The sequence below is a fragment of the Anomaloglossus baeobatrachus genome, chromosome 3, assembly GCF_048569485.1.
Source record: "Anomaloglossus baeobatrachus isolate aAnoBae1 chromosome 3, aAnoBae1.hap1, whole genome shotgun sequence".
NCBI lineage: Eukaryota > Metazoa > Chordata > Amphibia > Anura > Aromobatidae > Anomaloglossus > Anomaloglossus baeobatrachus.
This window is the reverse complement of record NC_134355.1, coordinates 598238393-598258111: the sequence shown is the minus strand read 5'-3', so window position 1 is coordinate 598258111 and position 19719 is coordinate 598238393. Positions and strand designations below refer to the sequence as shown.

General features: G+C 43.2%; 1 protein-coding gene across 3 annotated transcripts in view; it reads right to left on the bottom strand.

Moving 5' to 3' along the window:
- The window catches only part of LOC142296918 (ephrin type-A receptor 3-like), a 448562-nt gene that overhangs the window by 193698 nt on the left and 235145 nt on the right, over positions 1 to 19719 (bottom strand). For all 3 annotated transcript variants that reach the window (XM_075341041.1, XM_075341040.1, XM_075341042.1), the window contains one exon: positions 6595 to 6750. In XM_075341041.1, coding sequence (XP_075197156.1) covers positions 6595 to 6750 — 156 coding nt within the window. The remainder of the gene's footprint in view (positions 1 to 6594; positions 6751 to 19719) is intronic.

Genomic DNA, 19719 nt, shown 5'->3' with positions numbered 1-19719 from the left:
CATTTTTTCTATAACTACAGTATTCATATAATCATGTACATATTGTCCATTACATTGACTATATTACTTTTTTCTGCATGTGACACTTTATTCATGTATTTATAAAGATTTTTATCATTTAACTATCTATACGCCTTTGTTTAGTCAGGTGCTGTTTGTTAATACTCTTGCACTTTGCCTTTATTGTGATTACATACACTGTTCCTGTATACTATGCAAATGACAGGTCTTTGAGTCTCTATACGGTTTTCTGTGATGCCCCGTTTTTCCAGCCTATTGGTCTCATACATGTTTAATAAAGTAAAATAAATTTTGACCTTTTTGTTTGGCTTTTCTTTCTTTGGTTTCATGCTAATTCCGAATGGTCAGTGAGTCCATTTAACCCCCACACCCACAGTTATCTGTAAAATATTGTTGTATATATCTAATACCATATCTTTGGGTGGCAGTATGGCGCTTCTTGAACAGCTTTGTGATACTTAGGCCAGAGTCACAGTTGCGAGTGCCTCGCTTGTAACTCGCGCGAGTCTCTCATTGAATCACCCAGCACGGCCGCACACTCTCTGGACAGGAGCGTCTCAGCTGCATAGAAATACATGTAGGAGAATGTGCGGCCGTGCCGGGTGACTCAATGAGAGACTCACACAAGATACACGTGAGGTACTCGCAAGTGTGACTCCGGCCTTATATGGGGACCAGCATCCGGCCAGATACTTGGGATCAATTCCGAGCGGGAATCGTTTTTTTTAACCCAGTTAGACCCGCCGATCACGGGTATCTGCAAGTCCGCCCATCACAAAACGATGGTCAAAAACGCACAAACAAATTGACATGCTGATTCTTTTTTCTGCACCCAAAACTACAAGGAAAAAAGAAGCAATGTGCACACAGTATTTCTGAATTCTCATAGACTTTGCTAGGGAAGGAAACACATGCAGTTTTGGGCAACAAACTGCACCAAAAGACACGGCAAAAATGCAGCAAAAAATGCAGTGTGGCACAAGGCCTAAAATAATGATAATTAAAGTCAAAATAATCTGTATAAGTTCATTTTTTTACGGACAGGGGCCTATTGTTATGGACTGTCCTGAAATTTCTGGACAGTTGGAAACCCAGTAATGGAGAGGGCCGCACACATGCATGGCCAACTCTCTAACTCATATATTCTTTTCCAGAGTGACAAACAGAAATTAAAGGACCCCATTTTCCTGAAATAGTACTTGTTAAGCCTGATGCCGAGCTGAGTGCCATTTCTCTTCGCTCTGACATGAAACCTATATGTGAGCAGCCGAATGAGCATTCAGATACATGGCGACCACAGAAAATATCGTCACAGGCCGCACGTGGCCCTGGGCCACAAATTGTACACCTCTGTGCTGTCCATAGCAACCAATCATTGAGTAGCTTTCACTTCTTATAAAGCATTTCAAAAATGAAAGCTGCTCTATGATTGGTTCCTATGTGCAACAAAGGCAATTTTTCTTTAAGACTTAATAAATCTGCCCGGTAGACTGTATAGGCCGAAGTTATGTGTGTCTCCCTCTCGATTGCATAGTATCAGGATTGATAAGACTGTGCAATATATTGACGAAAATATTAGCCCTCACCTCAAACTTCTATAAACTGCATGCAAGATTTTATATGGCCATAAAACACTGAACAAACCTATAATTTATCACCTAGTGAAGACTTAGAACTGCTTTCTGGACCAGGCTAACTTTACAGCCTTGTAGTTTAGGCTCATACGCTCATAAAAACAAATATGGCTGCCATTTCGCGGAGTATCTCCAGCAGTGGAGTCTGTTGGACCACCCATATCAGTCCTTTGAGACCATCAAAATGGAGTCATCTGCTGTAATTTTAGGGAAAAAAACCTAGTAATAGTCCTCAGAGAGTAAGTGCACTGTCTGTATGGCACAAGGGAGTCATTTCAGGCATGATATATATATATATATATATATATATATATATATATATATATATATATATATATATATATATATATATATATATATATATATATATAGCCGCACATAAGTGAGAAAGCACAGCTGCCGAGCATTAATGCGGGGAACGTACATGCATTTATATCACGTTTAACTTGCTCTTTATGATGCATCGGCGAGTTATTATCATCTTGCATTACTAAACAAAGGGCTGAGCAGATGGAAGAGGCTAAGCTCCATCTGATGGATTGGTACCATTAAGTTTCACAAACACTACATGATTAGTACTTTAATATACAATTCCTGAGTGTGCCTTTAATATACCACGTTCTGCGTCTGCCATTAATACATACTTGTGCATTATGTTGCTTTACAACACTTTACGGTGTGGGGCTAATATCTGCTATAAAGCCTGGTAATTGCTCCATCTTCTTCAGTCACTTACAATTAGAGGGCAGTTCAATAGTGACAGGTCTGTTATGGAGGAAAATAGCAGTTGTGTCTGGAAAATCCTCTATTTCTAGATGATTTCATTAATAATCCTTTTTATTATAAAAAAAAAACACTGTAGGGGAGAATTTACATTAAATGTAAAATTTAATGTTAAATTTTGTCCAAGAGCCAGTCTTTATTTCCCAATTTCATTAAGAAAAGTGCAAACTGAGTTTTCACCCACTCTGCTGAACTGAATCTATCACCCATAATCAGCAGCCTCCACTGCTCTATAAAGGACTTCTTTAAAGAGAATCTGTCACCAGGATTTTCCCCACCTAATCTGAGAGCTGCATAATGTATAGGCAGAGATCCTGATTCCAGCGATGTGTCACTTACTGAGCTGCTTATCGTAGTTTTGATAAAATCACTGTGTAATCAGCAGGAGATTATCATTACAGGACAGCTTGGCGTGCTGCCAGGTAATCCAGAATATTCCTGAGCTCTGTATAATTGCTAGATCTGCAGCAGAGTAAACATTGATTTTATCAAAATGACAGCAAACAGCTCAGTAAGTGACACATCGCTGGCATCAGGGTCTCTGTCTCTACATTATGCTGCTCTCAGATGGGGGAGCAAAAACCTGGTGACAGATTTCCTTTAACCCCTTTTAAGCCCCTGGGCGTTTTCCGTTTTTCTGTTGTTGTTGTTTTTTGCTCCCCTTCTTCCGAGAGCTGTAACTTTTTTTTTTCTGTCAATCTTGCCATATGAGGGCTTGTTTTATGTGGGACGAGTTGTAATTTTAAATGAAACCATAAGTTTTACCATATAGTGGACTCTAAAACAGCAAAAAAGGTCGTTGTGATGCGTCAGGTCGGTGCGAGTTTGTAGACACCAAACATGTATAGGTTTACTTGTATCTAAGAGGTTAAAAAAAATTCACAAGTTTGTCCAAAAAAAGTGGCGCACGTTTTGCGCCATATTCTGAAACCCATAGCATTCTCATTCTTCGTGATCTATGGCTCAGTGATGGCTTATTTTTTGCGTCTTGAGCTGATATTTTTAATGGAATCATTTTTGCGCAGATGATACGTTTTGATCGCCTGTTATTGCATTTTGCGCAAAACTTGCGTCGACCAAAAAACGTAATTTTGGCGCCTGGAATTTTTTTTGCCGCTATGTCATTTACCTATCAGATTAATTGATTTTATATTTTAATAGATCGGACATTTCTGAACGTGGTGATACCAAATATGTGTATGTATATATATATATTTTTTTTTTTTAACCCTCTAATTTTAAATGGGGGGTGATTTGAAATTTTAGGTTTTTTTATTTTTTTATTTTTTAAAACTTTTTTTATTCTACTAGTTCCCCTAGGGGGCTATATGGATCAACAATCCAATCACTCTGCCATATCTGTAGATCTCAGCTACAGAGCAGAGATCTGCAGATATGCTGCTTTACCCTCAGTGCTGGCACTATGCCGACATTGAGAGAAAGTGACTCATGTTAGCTACAGACGTGATCACATGACCCTTTGCTACCATGGCAACCATTGGAAGTCACGTGATCACGCTCGTAACTTCCGGAGGGGGCGGCAGTAAGTAAAAGTAATGGCCGCGCGCATATACAGCTCACTACCAGATTTTGGCAGCGAGATGTAAGGGGTTAAAAGTTGCGGGTGGAATGCAATTCCACTCGTAACTTGCAGGCACACATGTCAGCTGTTGAAATCAGCTGATATGTGTGTGGATCGCCGCGGTGACATAGTGACTCGATTCATGATGTACCCAGTACGTCATGGGTCGCAGGTCCATTATGCACCCAGAACCACAAGCAGTTCTGGGTGCATATTAGCAATCCATGCCTAACCGTCCCTGTATACACTAGCATAGGTAATGGGATCTTTAGAAAAATTATTTTTAAAGATCGTTTCTTATATGCTAATGTGGCCCACGACTAGTTGCAAGGGCGTGAGTTCCCTTGTTTAGAAGCTTCTAAAGACATGACATCATCATATCGGCTGTCCCATATTGTTTAAAGCCATAGTACTCTTAGGGGCCCTTTGCACACTACGACATCGCAAGCCGATGCTGCCATACCGTGCACGATAGTCCCCGCCCCCGTCGCAGCTGCGATATCATGGTGATAGCTGGCGTAGCGAACATTATCGCTACGGCAGCTTCACACGCATTTACCTGCCCTTAGACGTCGCTCTGGCCGGTGACCCGCCTCCTTATTAAGGGGGCGGGTCGTGCGGCATCATAGCGACGTCACACGGCAGGCGGCCAATAGAAGCGGAGGGGGCGGAGATGAGCGGGACGTAAATATCCCGCCCACCTCCTTCCTTCCGCATTGGCAGCCGTGACGCAGGTAGGAGATGTTCCTCGCTCTTGCGGCTTCACACACAGCGATGTGTGCTGCCGCAGGAACGAGGAACAACATCGTAACATCGGTCATTTCCAAATCATGGAAATGACCGACGCTACTCGGATGATACGATTTAGACGCTTTTGTGCTCGTTAATCGTATCAAAAAGGCTTTACACCCTACGATATCGACAGCGAGGCCGGATGTGCGTCACTTTCGATTTGACCCCACCAACATCGCACCTGCGATGTCGTAGTGTGCAAAGGGCCCCTTAGTGTATGTAAACTTTTCACTTTTCACATAAAATAATAAATATGTCTTAGAACATTCTCTGTCATTATTCTGGCATTTGGCAAATATAAATAATTTTGGTTCCTAATTGATCTAAAATGGGAAAGGTTTATTCTGATTTCATATAAGAAAAACATGCAGATGTGTCTTTATAGATAGTGTATGTAAACTTCTGGCTTCAACTGTATATAACTATAATTTAACAATTAACATACGTACCAATTTATTTTTTTTACCACTTAGTATATTTTCAAGCATATTGTCGATTTTCTATTTTGTTTAAACTTTTTTTTCTCTATGCATCTTTATGGGGAAACCATCTTGACTGATTCACTTCAATAGTAGTTGCACAGATTTGATTTATAACAGTGTCCCCGACATATCACCAATTTTCTTATCTGGGAGGGTATTGTGGGCATGCTCTGTAATATGTCCATAGGGAATAGAAAGAGTGACTGAGCTGTGTCCATCCCACTTTGTCCATAGTGTTATCCACTTTCACTTTTATATTCTCCATTTTTACTATCTAATAATAGTGAGACCTCTGACTCTGTCCCCTGTGTTACCTATATATGAAGCCACAATTCTCAGTCTAAAAACTTTAATATTTAATTGATAGTAAAACAGCACATAAATGTAAACACTTGTTTTTTTGCATAAGTGTACCACAATAGCTTAACCAATATTTACTAATTTACCGTATTTTTCATTTTATAAAATGCCCCCCAAATTTAGAGGAAAATGGGAAAAAATAATTTTTTATGTTAATATGAGGGTCCGTCTTATAATCCTTGTGCGTCTTAATCCTAATGCTCACCAGGGGGTGGAGCGGCTCAGGAAGGTCACAGGAGGCAGGGAAGGCGATGCTGCAGGCTCAGAGGAGAGGGTGTTGCGGTTCAGGAGGGTCGGCAATACCGTGGGCTCAGGGGTGAAGCAGCGGGCACCTTTGAATCCCCTGGATGTGGCTTACTGGGCTGATGGTGGTGGAACGGGGTCATATGAGGCAGGGTCACAGGACGCGATCAGGAGTGTTGCGGCGGACACCATTAATCTCCAGGCGAGCAGGCTGTAGAGGTGTCACAGGATGTGATGTTTTGGCGGCAGGTGCATTGAGCTGACTACCAACCCCATTGAATCGCCATTGACGAGATGGATTTCAAGCAAATGGCCACGGAGGCGGCGCGTGCGCAGATAGGACTTTGTGGCCATTTTCTTGAAGTTCATCACATCAACGGTGGGCGATTCAATGGAGTCGGCAGTCAGCTCAATGCACCCGCTGCCAAGACACTCCATCCTATTACCTCCTCGCAGCCCAGCCGCTCACAAATTAATGCCGCCCGCTGCAACACCACCGAAAGCGTCCTGTGACCCTGCCTCCTATGACCTCAGTCCACCATCGCTGCCCCGGTAAGCCATATCAGTTTTGTAAGACACACCCCTATTTTACCCCTAGTTTTGAGGGAAAAAAGTGCATCTTACAAAGCGAAAAATACAGTATTTTTAAATTACAAAATATTTTTCCAAAAACTTAAAAAAAAAAACACAAACTTACGTGAACAAGCCATAGACTTGGGGTCCATTTCTGCCCTGTAGAAGCCTTTTTCACAAGTGCACTCAGCAGAGCCGTGCTGTAAGGAGAAGCTGTGGGCCGGGCACAGTGCACAAATGGCATCCGTCAGTAAAGCCTTGTAATACCCTGGAAGGCAGGCTGGAAGGCAAACAAGACCACAGGATGAAATTGTAGACTCGGTCAATATCAGCGGAAGACAGGTTTAAATGACAGCTCAGAGTCTATTCCCCCATGCAGTAATCTGGCATTGGTAGACACGTGAAGTGAAATAGTCCATGTAAGCATTATTACAGCCCGGTGACGACCGCTGCATTTCTTGGAGTCTATACTAAGGGAACAGATGAGAATATGTTTAATGAACAGCATGAATTACACTGAACACAATCATTCATTCAATTGAAAGAAGCAGGAATTTCTTCTTGTGTAACATGATGAAGACTTCGGCACAAGGTCTTTCTGAAAATGATCTGCTCATACGAAAAAATGATCCCATGCAGTCGTCCAATCTCAGTAGATGCAGATTATACATTTGAGATGACTATCATATGGAAGCCATTAGTAATATATGAAGAGCTCGGCTTTTGCAATTTGAGTAAAATAAGATTTCTTGTTTATTCAGCATTGGATGGAACCATCAGAAAATGGAGGATTTGCATGGAGAAATAATAATTAGCTTGGTCAAAGTGATCAGAATTAGTGCATTACATTGGTGTAGGGTTTATATTAGACTGCACAATGTCGCGCAGTCATCCTACTTATACTGGGTTTGCACGGCACAATCCCTGCTGATATACGACTACCGATGGGCTATATTTAAAGGGAACCTCACCATGAAAATGCAGACCAGCCTGCAGGCATTATGTTATAGAACAGGGGCAGCTGAGCAGATTGAGATAGTCAAAAATAAGTCCTAGCATGATTTTTGACGATGATCGAAATGTAAGCTCTGCACCAAAAATAAGCCATAGTTACAGTTCATAAAAAGTCAATGACCAGGCAGCTATATGTGTAAAACATTTGTGATATACTGTATAGTGCCTTGCGAAAGTATTCGGTTCCCTTGAATTTTTCAACCTTTTTCTACATTTCAGGCTTCAAACATAAAGATAAAAATGTTAATGTTATGGTGAAGAATCAACAACAAGTGGGACACAATTGTGAAGTTGAATGAAATTTATTGCTTATTTTAAACTTTTTTAAAAAATAAATAACTGAAAAGTGGTGCGTGCAATATTATTCGTCCCCTTTACTTTCAATGCAGCAAACTCACTCCAGAACTTCATTGAGGATCTCTGAAAGATCCAATGTTGTCCTAAATGACTGATGATCATAAATATAATCCACCTGTGTGTAATCAAGTCTCCATATAAATGAACCTGCTCTGTGATAGTCTCAGTGTTCTGTTTAAAGTGCAGATAGCACCATGAAGACCAAGGAACACAACAGGCAGGTCCGTGATACTGTTGTGGAGATGTTTAAAGCCAGATTTGTTTAAAAAAAGATTTTCAAAACTTTAAACATCCCAAGGAGCACTGTGCAAGCAATTATATTGAAATAGAAGGAGTATCATACTACTGCAAAACTACCAAGACCCGGCCATCCATCCAAACTTTCATCTCAAACAAGGAAAATACTGATCAGAGATGCAGCCAAGAGGTCCATGATCACTCTGGATCAACTGCAGAGATCTACAGCTGAGGTGGGAGAGTCTGTCCATAGGACAACAATCAGTCGCACACTTCACAATCTGGCCTATATGGAAGAGTGGCAAGGAGAAAGCCATTTCTCAAAGATATCCATAAAAAGTGTTGTTTAAAGTTTGCCACAAGCCACCTGGAAGACACCAAACATGTGGAAGAAGGTGCTCTGGTCAGATGAAACCAAAATCGAACTAAATGTTTGGCGTAAAAGCAACACAGCTCATCACCCTGAACACACCATCCCCTCTGTCAAACATGGTGGAGGTAGCATCATGGTTTGGGCCTGCTTTTCTTCAGCAGGGACAGGGAAAATGATTAAATTTGATGGGAAGATGGATAGAGCCAAATACAGGACCATTCTTGAAGAAAATCTGTTGGAGTCTGCAAAAGACCTGAGACTGGGACAGAGATTTGTCTTCCAACAAGACAATGATCCCAAACATAAAGCAAAATCTAAAATGGAATGCTTCACAAATAAACGTATCCAGGTGTTAGAATGGCCAAGTCAAAGTCCAGACCTGAATCCAATCGAGAATCTGTGGAAAGAGCTGAAAACTGCTGTTCACAAACGCTCTCCATCCAACCTCACTCAGCTCCAGCTATTTGCAAAGGAAGAATGGGCAAGAATTTCAGTCTCTCAATGTGCAAAACTGATAGACACATACCCCAAGCGACTTGTGCTGTAATCGCAGCAAAAGGTGGCGCTATAAAGTATTAACTTAAAAGGGCTGAATAATATTGCACACCCCAATTTTCAGTTATTTATTTTTTAAAAAAAGTTTAAAATAAGCAATAAATTTCGTTCATCTTCACAATTGTGTCCCACTTGTTGTTGATTCTTCCCCATAACATTAACATTTTTATCTTTATGTTTGAAGCCTGAAATGTGGGAAACGGTTGAAAAATTCAAGGGGCCGAATACATTTGTAAGGCACTATACATACTCAGCCTTATAAGTGTTTTTTTCTGTACGTTACCAAATTTTTACCCACGTGGTAATTTTTATTGCAACCTCCATATTGCACACCCTTTTTTTGCAGTACATATATATGTCATGTCTTGTTTTCTAATCCCTTTTTGTTTCTTATTCTTTCAGGTGCGGTAACGTTCCTCTCCTGGCTTCCACCCATATTGCTCCTCATCGTCGCACTTCTCACTGCATAACAGCCGAGTACACTGGGCGCATGTCTGCGCTTGCGCTGTCACGGCTGGTCTGTGCACGCATCAACCTGATTTGCGGCCCAGAGTCGCACTCTTTCCTCACTTCTATGCAACTGTGGCGGTCTGGACAGGAAGTCGGGATAGTGTGACTGTCGTGGGCGGGGAGGAGGGTGTCAGCACACTACGCTCACCCCCTTCTGCTCGGGTCCGGCGGCTGCTGCTCAGTGGTGGCTCGAGCTGTAGGCCGGATCCCGGGGGTTCTCGAGCGACACTCCTCGCCCGTGAGTGAAAGGGGGGTTGTTGGATGTGGGGATTGTTTATTGTCCGTGACGCCACCCACGGTTGTGGTGATTTCACCACCGCTGCTCAATATGGGGATCCCGGGGATGGTGATGCGGAGCAGCCAGGTGTTGTGTTGCCCCTCCGTGGGTAGGGGTTGGTGATCCCGGGGCCCGGTGATGAGATGGGAGATGCAGGGCCTGGTGGGCGCAGGGACACGGGGGCAGCGCTGTGCCTTGCGGCACTGTGGTACTCACTCAGCCTGAGACGTTGACACAGTTTTATGGTAAACCACACGGCTGGAAAGACGGTTCCCACGGACGGCTGCACTTGCTCTCCCAGTAGGTGACGGTGATGTCCCTCTGACCTGCACCTGATGTTTCTAAGTTGGTAGCGATGGGTCCCCACCGGTAACCCGCTCCCCGGCTTCAAGCTGGACCGGAGGAGCTCTACTTTGCCCGCAGACGCTGGCCCTGAGGAACTGGTGCCTTGGCGGTGGCGGTGTTCCTCCTTAATGGTTGGACTGTTGCCTTCAATCGGGACTTGGTTGTTGGGGGATCTACGTCCTCTTCACTGACGGATTCGGCAAATTATGGCGACTCCTAGCCTTGCCGGGGTCCGAGAGGCCCCTGCCCTGGTGCTAACTGTCCTTTGCACGCTGCTCCAGACCGCCGAGTCACTACCCGTCTGCGATCCTTCCAGGAACTCCCGAACAGTCACCCCTCTGGACAGTCACCGTCGTTGCTGACCTTGCTGACCTGTCCTGCATACAGCTGGACTCACTTCAGGCTTCCTTTCTGTCACCTTTCACCTTCCTTTTCTCCTCCTTTACCACTTCACTTCCTTAACTCATCTTAGCTGTTTACTCAAGCTCTCCCTGAGCTAATCTGCCTGGTACTTCCTGCATCCAGAGCTGTGAACTCCTCGGTGGGCGGAGCCAACCGCCTGGCCCACCCCCTGGTGTGAACATCAGCCTCTGGAGGAAGGCAACAAGGATTTTTGGTTTCGCTTTGGTGTTCCTAACTGGGATGTAGGGTGTGGTGGTGTAATGACCTGTGAACCCTGGCTTGCCCAGGGCGTCACATGACCATGCAGCCTCCCCCACAAACTGCTTAAATAGCAGTAACACAACCTACAGCACCCCAGCACAGATGTCCCTTTGGGAACCACCACAGCTTACACTAACCAGTAACAGGTAATATACAATCTCTGCTCTGGGCTCAATCTGCTTACATACAGATCCCTCATTTCCATTATGTTTGTAGGTATCTGGCCCACATTGCAACTGGGCTTCCTTGACCTAACCCATTTTCCCCTTTTCCTTATAGAAAGGTCATTCAAATCATATATAGTGCGTATTTGTAAACATGAATAGTAATAAAATCTCTCCATTTGTATGTGTTGTGCACAGCTGTTCATTACAGGCGACATGGAGTCTCACTAGTCTCTAAACAGGAGGCGTACCTATATCCTTGAGTAGTAGGTAACATATACCTAGGTAGGCAACCCCCTTTTTTTCTTGTCATACCGGCGATGTTTATGTTAATCTTTATAGTACTGATAGTATATATATACACATTTCACTATAGAGAACATGGAATTTTTTATTGTTACAGAGCCCCCTTTCCAAAAAGCTCCTAAGTCCGCTGTGTATCTATTGGGGTATGATATAACACACAACCCTTGGCTATTGTCAATAGTGACAATATACTGGGGTCACCATACAGTAGGGACAGCTCTTGGCCTTGGCATCATGTCCAACGTAGAGATATCGTTCTTCTCAGCATGCATTTCTTTCACAGGTGATTCGAGGGAGAGAGAGTGAGAGAGAGTGAGAAAGAGAGAGAGAGAGAGAGAGAGAAAAAGAGAGAGAGATTGTTTCAGTTCTGGCCATGTTTTGTACAGGAAATCGGATCCTTCAAGCCGCAGAGACAACCGCAACTGTGAAAACTGGATCCGGCGCCCATTGAAATACATTACAGCTACTCCCGCACTGTACAGGATCCGGTGACATGCTGGTTTTGAACGGAGGTGAAAAACGCAACATGTTGCGTTTTTGATAAAAGCTAAAAAACTGCAACTCACCAGATCCTGACACGGCCGCACGCAAACGCATGCAACCGCATTTTGCAGCAAGTCCATTGACAATTGCATTGAGCAGACAACGGATCCGGTAACATGCGTTTTGCGTATTTTTGCTGACCGGCAGAAAAACGCTAATGTGAAACCAGCCTAACCATCCATACATTTAGAGCTATGGTTGGAGCAATGGTACATACCCTCTATGTTCATATTTGATTACTACGCTTTCACCACATCTGGACACATAGGTACCTCCCTATTGTTACCCCCTGCGCAAATTCCAGCAATCTTCTTTTCCATTCTCTGACCTAGTGACGTGACCTCATAGGATTCAGTGGCCCTTCCAGCCCACTTTTACAGCACCACTACCTGAACTGACTGCAAAAATGTATTTTTCAGGCATGCTATATAACTTGAATATTTGTCCACCAGCGACCACACGTCTGCCTTCTTTTTTTGCACATAATTATGTGTTAATATTCCCTCTGAATCGGATTGTATAATGGGGGTTCTATTTGACTCATCTTTAGAGGATCAAAGGGAATTAACATGTATAATATTGTAATGAACGTCTTTTTGTTGTATTCTCCCTCTACTGTCACAAAGGTTTTTTGCTTCAAACGTTTGAAATTCTTTATCAATATGACTGTCATCCAGCACACTGCACATGTGTATAAAAAGTGTTTTCTTTTTGTACGTACTCATTGTACTACATAGATTTATATCTTTGACAAAGGTTCAGGATTATGGCCAAATTGTCGGAAACCCGTCTTTTGTATCAGTAAGTAGCAGTAAGAAAAAAAACTACAGTATTTGCTTATTTTTGCCTTCAACTATGTGTGTGCCCGAGCATATGATTTTTCTCCCGGAAGTAAGACCTACCCTGAAAATAGGCCCTAACATAATTTTTCAGTATTTCTGAAGATGAGCCCTGCTGCAAAAATAAACCCTAATTACAATTCATAAAAAAGTCAATTTAAATAGTGTCCAGGCAGCAATTCATGTAAAAAAGTAAAATTGACTGGTAATAGAATGCAGCAGAACAGACTGACCCTTTACCAAGGAAAGCAGCCACCTCCATAGACTAGCACTGAAAAGACCTCACAAGACCCAAAGCAATAAAGGTTGCTAAAGCCTGCTTTACACCTTACGATCCAGCATACAATATCGTATGCGATCGTTACCGCCCCCCATCGTATGTGTGGCACGTTCAATTTGTTGCGAGATTGCTAGCGTGCGTACCCGCCCCCATCGTTTGTGCGTGACAGGCAAATCGCTGCCCGTGGCGCACAAATCACTCGGACCCGTCCCACTACTTACCTGCCTAGCGACGTCCCTGTGACTGGCAAACCACCTCCTTTCTAAGGGGGCGGTTCGTTTGGCAACACAGCGACGTCACTAAGCGGCCACCCAATCGAAGCGGAGGGGCGGAGATGAGCGGGCCGAACATCCCGCCAAAACATCCCGCCAACCTGCGTCCCTCCTCATTGCCGGCGGCCGCAGGTAAGGTGAGGTTCCTCGTTCCTGCGGTGTCATACATAGCGATGTGTGCTGCCGCAGGAACGACGAACAACATCGTACCTGCAGCAGCAACGATTTTTGGGAATAGGAGAGCATGTCAACGATCAACGATTTTTCACGATTTTGCAACGATTTTCAATCGGACGTAGGTGTCACACGCAACGACATCGCTAAAGCGGCCGGATGTGCATCATGAATTCTGTGACCCCAACGACATCGCTTTAGCGATGTCGCTGCGTGTAAAGCGGCCTTAATTCTCATTCACACTACTGAGATAATACGCAGCATAAATTGATGGTGCAGCAGATTTGAAATCGACAACAGACACTGAAGACAAAAAGGGTAACAATGTTTTGAACCTTTGACTTTCAGGCTTTATATCTCACCATTCACTAAAGATTCGAATGTGAGACTATCTTCATTTTATAGACAATCATCTTGGCTATCTCATACATAAATTTGATTTCCAACTATGCAGTATACAGTTAGGTCCAGAAATATTTGGACAGTGACACAATTTTCGCGAGTTGGGCTCTGCATGCCACCACATTGGATTTGAAATGAAACCTCTACAACAGAATTCAAGTGCAGATTGTAACGTTTAATTTGAAGGTTTGAACAAAAATATCTGATAGAAATTGAAGGAATTGTACACATTTCTTTACAAACACTCCACATTTTAGGAGGTCAAAAGTAATTGGACAAATAAACCAAACCCAAACAAAATATTTTTATTTTCAATATTTTGTTGCGAATCCTTTGGAGGCAATCACTGCCTTAAGTCTGGAAACCATGGACATCACCAAACGCTGGGTTTCCCCTCCTTCTTAATGCTTTGCCAGGCCTTTACAGCCGCAGCCTTCAGGTCTTGTTTGTTTGTGGGTCTTTCCGTTTTAAGTCTGGATTTGAGCAAGTGAAATGCATGCTCAATTGGGTTAAGATCTGGTGATTGACTTGGCCATTGCAGAATGTTCCACTTTTTTGCACTCATGAACTCCTGGGTAGCTTTGGCTGTATGCTTGGGGTCATTGTCCATCTGTACTATGAAGCGCCGTCCAATCAACTTTGCGGCATTTGGCTGAATCTGGGCTGAAAGTATATCCCGGTACACTTCAGAATTCATCCGGCTACTCTTGTCTGCTGTTATGTCATCAATAAACACAAGTGACCCAGTGCCATTGAAAGCCATGCATGCCCATGCCATCACGTTGCCTCCACCATGTTTTACAGAGGATGTGGTGTGCCTTGGATCATGTGCCGTTCCCTTTCTTCTCCAAACTTTTTTCTTCCCATCATTCTGGTACAGGTTGATCTTGGTCTCATCTGTCCATAGAATACTTTTCCAGAACTGAGCTGGCTTCATAAGGTGTTTTTCAGCAAATTTAACTCTGGCCTGTCTATTTTTGGAATTGATGAATGGCTTGCATCTAGATGTGAACCCTTTGTATTTACTTTCATGGAGTCTTCTCTTTACTGTTGACTTAGAGACAGATACACCTACTTCACTGAGAGTGTTCTGGACTTCAGTTGATGTTGTGAACGGGTTCTTCTTCACCAAAGAAAGTATGCGGTGATCATCCACCACTGTTGTCATCCGTGGACGCCCAGGCCTTTTTGAGTTCCCAAGCTCACCAGTCAATTCCTTTTTTCTCAGAATGTACCCGACTGTTGATTTTGCTACTCCAAGCATGTCTGCTATCTCTCTGGTGGATTTTTTCATTTTTTTCATCCTCAGGATGTTCTGCTTCACCTCAATTGAGAGTTCCTTAGACCGCATGTTGTCTGGTCACAGCAACAGCTTCCAAATGCAAAACCACACACCTGTAATCAACCCCAGACCTTTTAACTACTTCATTGATTACAGGTTAACGAGGGAGACGCCTTCAGAGTTAATTGCAGCCCTTAGAGTCCCTTGTCCAATTACTTTTGGTCCCTTGAAAAAGAGGAGGCTATGCATTACAGAGCTATGATTCCTAAACCCTTTCTCCGATTTGGATGTGAAAACTCTCATATTGCAGCTGGGAGTGTGCACTTTCAGCCCATATTATATATATAATTGTATTTCTGAACATGTTTTTGTAAACAGCTAAAATAACAAAACTTGTGTCACTGTCCAAATATTTCTGGACCTAACTGTATTATTAGTTATGCATTGTCATGTACTGCATAGTTACTGTTTTGCTCCTAAAAATGTAAATGCAAATTTTTATTAATTTGTTAATAATTTGTGCATACACCTTTGACTTTCAACACTGCCTGAATCCTTCTGAGCATGCCATCAATCAGATTCACGACTGTCTATACTGTCTCAATCTGATGCCAGGTGTTTTCTACATGTTCCCATTGTTGGTTCATACTGGTCTACTCACTTGGGTAAGTTATCAGCTTTTTCTTCAACTCTACCAACAAGTTTTCAATTGGGTTGAGGTCTGAAGATTGTGGGGACCAATCCAGCAGCTCTACTTCATTATCATTGAACTAGTTCTTTGCCAATTTTGAGGTATGCTTCGGGTGGTTGCCCTGGTAAAAAACAACTTCGTCCTTTACATTCCTCTAGAACTCAAGTGAAAAAGTAACATCTTGTAGGATGCTCACATATAGCTGATTATTGAGACCACCATCGGTCCTGGTCAAGTATCCAATGCCTTTGGCTGTGAAACAACCCCATATCATCAGGCTTCATCCACTGAACTTGACAGTTCCATCAATTTCTCAAACCGTTAGCTCATTTTTCCTTTGTTTCTTCCTAAACTATCTGCACCCATCAGAGCCTAGTCTTTTGACTTTCATGTGATAGCTTTTTGAGCTTTTTTGCAAACTCGAAGTTGAGGCTTCTTTACTTTTTTTGGGCCACCATTCCAGACTTGTGTAGCATGCATTGCATGGTGCTTGCATGGGTGTCTGTGATCTCACTAAAATGAAGCATATGAGTCACCTCCACTGCCAGAACAGTTAGACCTAGTGTTTAACTGACATTTTTGACTCTTATATTTTGCTTGGAAGTCCACCTTTTAAACTCAATTTTCTTGGTAGAGAGACCGCTATTGTTGAACTCGATGATGCTGTTTCTCTTTTATAGGGAAACCTTCTTCATGGCTTTGCTTTGATTCGAACCAGTGACCTTTCGCTTGAGAATCATTGTAATAACACACTGAGCTATTAAAAAATGTGAGAGCAGGTTGTAATTTGTAGTATACAGGAAGAAAAGATTTTTCAAGCACCAGAAGCAAAACAGTAACAATGCAATGACATGACAAGAATCTGCATAAATAATCATATATCAATTAGTTGCAAGTCAAATGTATGTATGATATAGCCAATCTAATTGTCTACAAAATGAAATTTGTCTCACACTCAAAGCTGTAGTGGATGGTGAGATATGGAGCCTGAAAGACAAAAGTTCATAACATTGTTACCCTTTTGCTCATTTGTGTATGAATTCCTGCTTTGAATATCCAAACAAATTTCACGTGTGGGAAATTCATAGCATGTGCATGAGTTTCACTGCGAATTACGTAGCATATATGTCCCATGTGGACACACGCACATGGGCGGACATATCATTGGTGCAACCTGTGCACCCGCACAGGGGCCCAAGATGTTGGGGGGCCTATTTGTTTTTTCAAAACAGGGTAAATTGTGAATTTTGATGATTTATTAGCAGGGCTGTGGAGTCGGTAAGCCAAACCTGCGACTCTGACTCCGACTCCTCAATTTCCCTTGCACCGACTCCGACTCCATGATTCCGACTCCCACATATATTGCTTACATTTAAGTGAAAAATTTATTGTAGTACAATGTGAGCATCAGACATTTAATCATTTTTAAGATACAATAATCAAGATATTTAGATAGAACATAAAATATATTTATTGGAATACAACTTTAGAACACAAAAAACTGTAATAAACTGTAAATATGTAATACACTATGTAATACAGATTATACATATATATATATATATATATATATATATATATATATAAATAAATATATATATATATATATATATATATATATATATATATCTAGAAAGATATATATATATATATATATATAGTACAGACCAAAAGTTTCCAGACCAAGAGTTTCGACACACCTTCTCATTCGGCCCCCTTCACACGTCCGTGAAAAACACGCACGTGTGTTGCGGGCCATTTTTCGGGTCCGTGTCCCGTTTTTGTGTCCGTTTTTATGATCGGTGTGGCATCTGTGTGAATTGCGTATGCTAGCCGTGTTTGTGTGTAGAACGTCCGTCTGTGCGTGTGGAAAGAACGTGTATGTGTCCGTGGAATGTCCGTGTGGAATGTCCATGTGTATGATGCACAATGTCATTTATAAATGTCGGCTGACAGCCGACAGAGTTGCGCGATGAGAATGAACTCGGGTGAACTTCACCCGACTTCATCCTCATAACGCGGCTCTGTCTGTGTCGAGTACTGATTAGCGGTCGCCTGTGAAGGATTCACCGGTGACCGCTAATCCCCCGAGTGACTGAAGTTCCCCCCCCTCTCTCATACTCACCGATCCCCGATCACCGGCGCGGCGCTGCACGGCATTCACACTGCTGCGGCGGCTTTTACTATTCTGAAAAAGCCAGCCGCTCATTAAACAATCTCGTATTCCCTGCTTTCCCCGCCCACTAGCGCCTATGATTGGTTGCAGTGAGACACGCCCCCACGCTGAGTGACAGGTGTTTCACTGCACCCAATCACAGCAGCCGGTGGGCGTGTCTATACTGTGCAGTAAAATAAATAAATAAATAATTTAGAAAACCGGCGTGCGGTCCCCCCCAATTTTAATACCAGCCAGATAAAGCCATACAGCTGAAGGCTGGTATTCTCAGGATGGGGAGCTCCACGTTATGGGGAGCCCCCCACCCTAACAATATCAGTCAGCAGCCGCCCAGAATTGCCGCTTACATTAGATGCGACAGTTCTGGGACTGTACCCGGCTCTTCCCGATTTGCCCTGGTGCTTTGGCAAATCGGGGTAATAAGGAGTTAATGGCAGCCCATAGCTGCCACTAAATCCTAGATTAATCATGTCAGGCGTCTCTTCGAGATTCCCTTCATGATTAATCTGTAAGTGACAGTAAATAAACACACACACCAGAAAAAATCCTTTATTAGAAATAAAAAACACAAACATATACCCTGGTTCACCACTTTAATAAGCCCGAAAAAGTCCTCCATGTCCGGCGTCATCCAGGATGGTCCAGCGTCGCTTCCAGCTGTGCTGCATGGAGGTGACAGGAGCTGCAGAAGACACAGCCGCTCCTGTCAGCTCCACGCAGCAAATGAAGAGAGCCGCGTGATCAGCTGATCACCTCCATGCAGCACAGCTGGAAGCAACGCTGGACCATCCTGGATGACGCCGGACATGGAGAGCTTTTTGGAGCTTATTAAATTGTTGAACCAGGGTATATGTTTGTGTTTTTTATTTCTAATAAAGGATTTTTTTGGGTGTGTGTGTTTATTTACTGTCACTTACAGATTAATCATGGAAGGTTTCTCGGGGAGACGCCTGACATGATTAATCTAGGACTTATTGGCAGCTATGGGCTGCTATTAACTCCTTATTACCCAGATTTGCCAAAGCACCAGGGCAAATCGGGAAGAGCCGGGTACAGTCCCAGAACTGTCGCATCTAATGTATGCGGCAATTCTGGGCGGCTGCTGACTGATATTGTTAGGGTGGGGGGCTCCCCATAACGTGGAGCTCCCCATCCTGAGAATACCAGCCTTCAGCCGTATGGCTTTATCTGGCTGGCATTAAAATTGGGGGGGACCGCACGCCGTTTTTTTTAATTATTTATTTATTTATTTTACTACACAGTATAGACACGCCCACCGGCTGCTGTGATTGGGTGCAGTGAGACACCTGTCACTCAGCGTGGGGGCGTGTCTCACTGCAACCAATCATAGGCGCCGGTGGGCGGGGAAAGCAGGGAATACGAGATTGTTTAATGAGCGGCCGGCTTTTTCAAAATAGTAAAAGCCGCCGCAGCAGTGTGAATGCCGTGCAGCGCCGCGCCGGTGATCGGGGAACGGTAAGTATGAGAGAGGGGGGGAAACTGACCAACAGACTGTGAGAGAGGGACAGACAGACAGAGAGACCGACAGAGAGACAGAGAGACCGACCGACGGACTCAGGGAGATTGACCGACATACACAGAAATAGAAAGAATGACCGACATCACTAGAAATAAAAACACCAAACGGACACGGACAATAGGTAGATGCATATGTGTTTACTAACGTGTGTGCACATACCCATAGACTTTCATTGTGTCCACGTGTGCGTGCTCCGTGCAGATAACGGACATGCATCCGTGCAAAACGCAAACACATACGGATCACGGA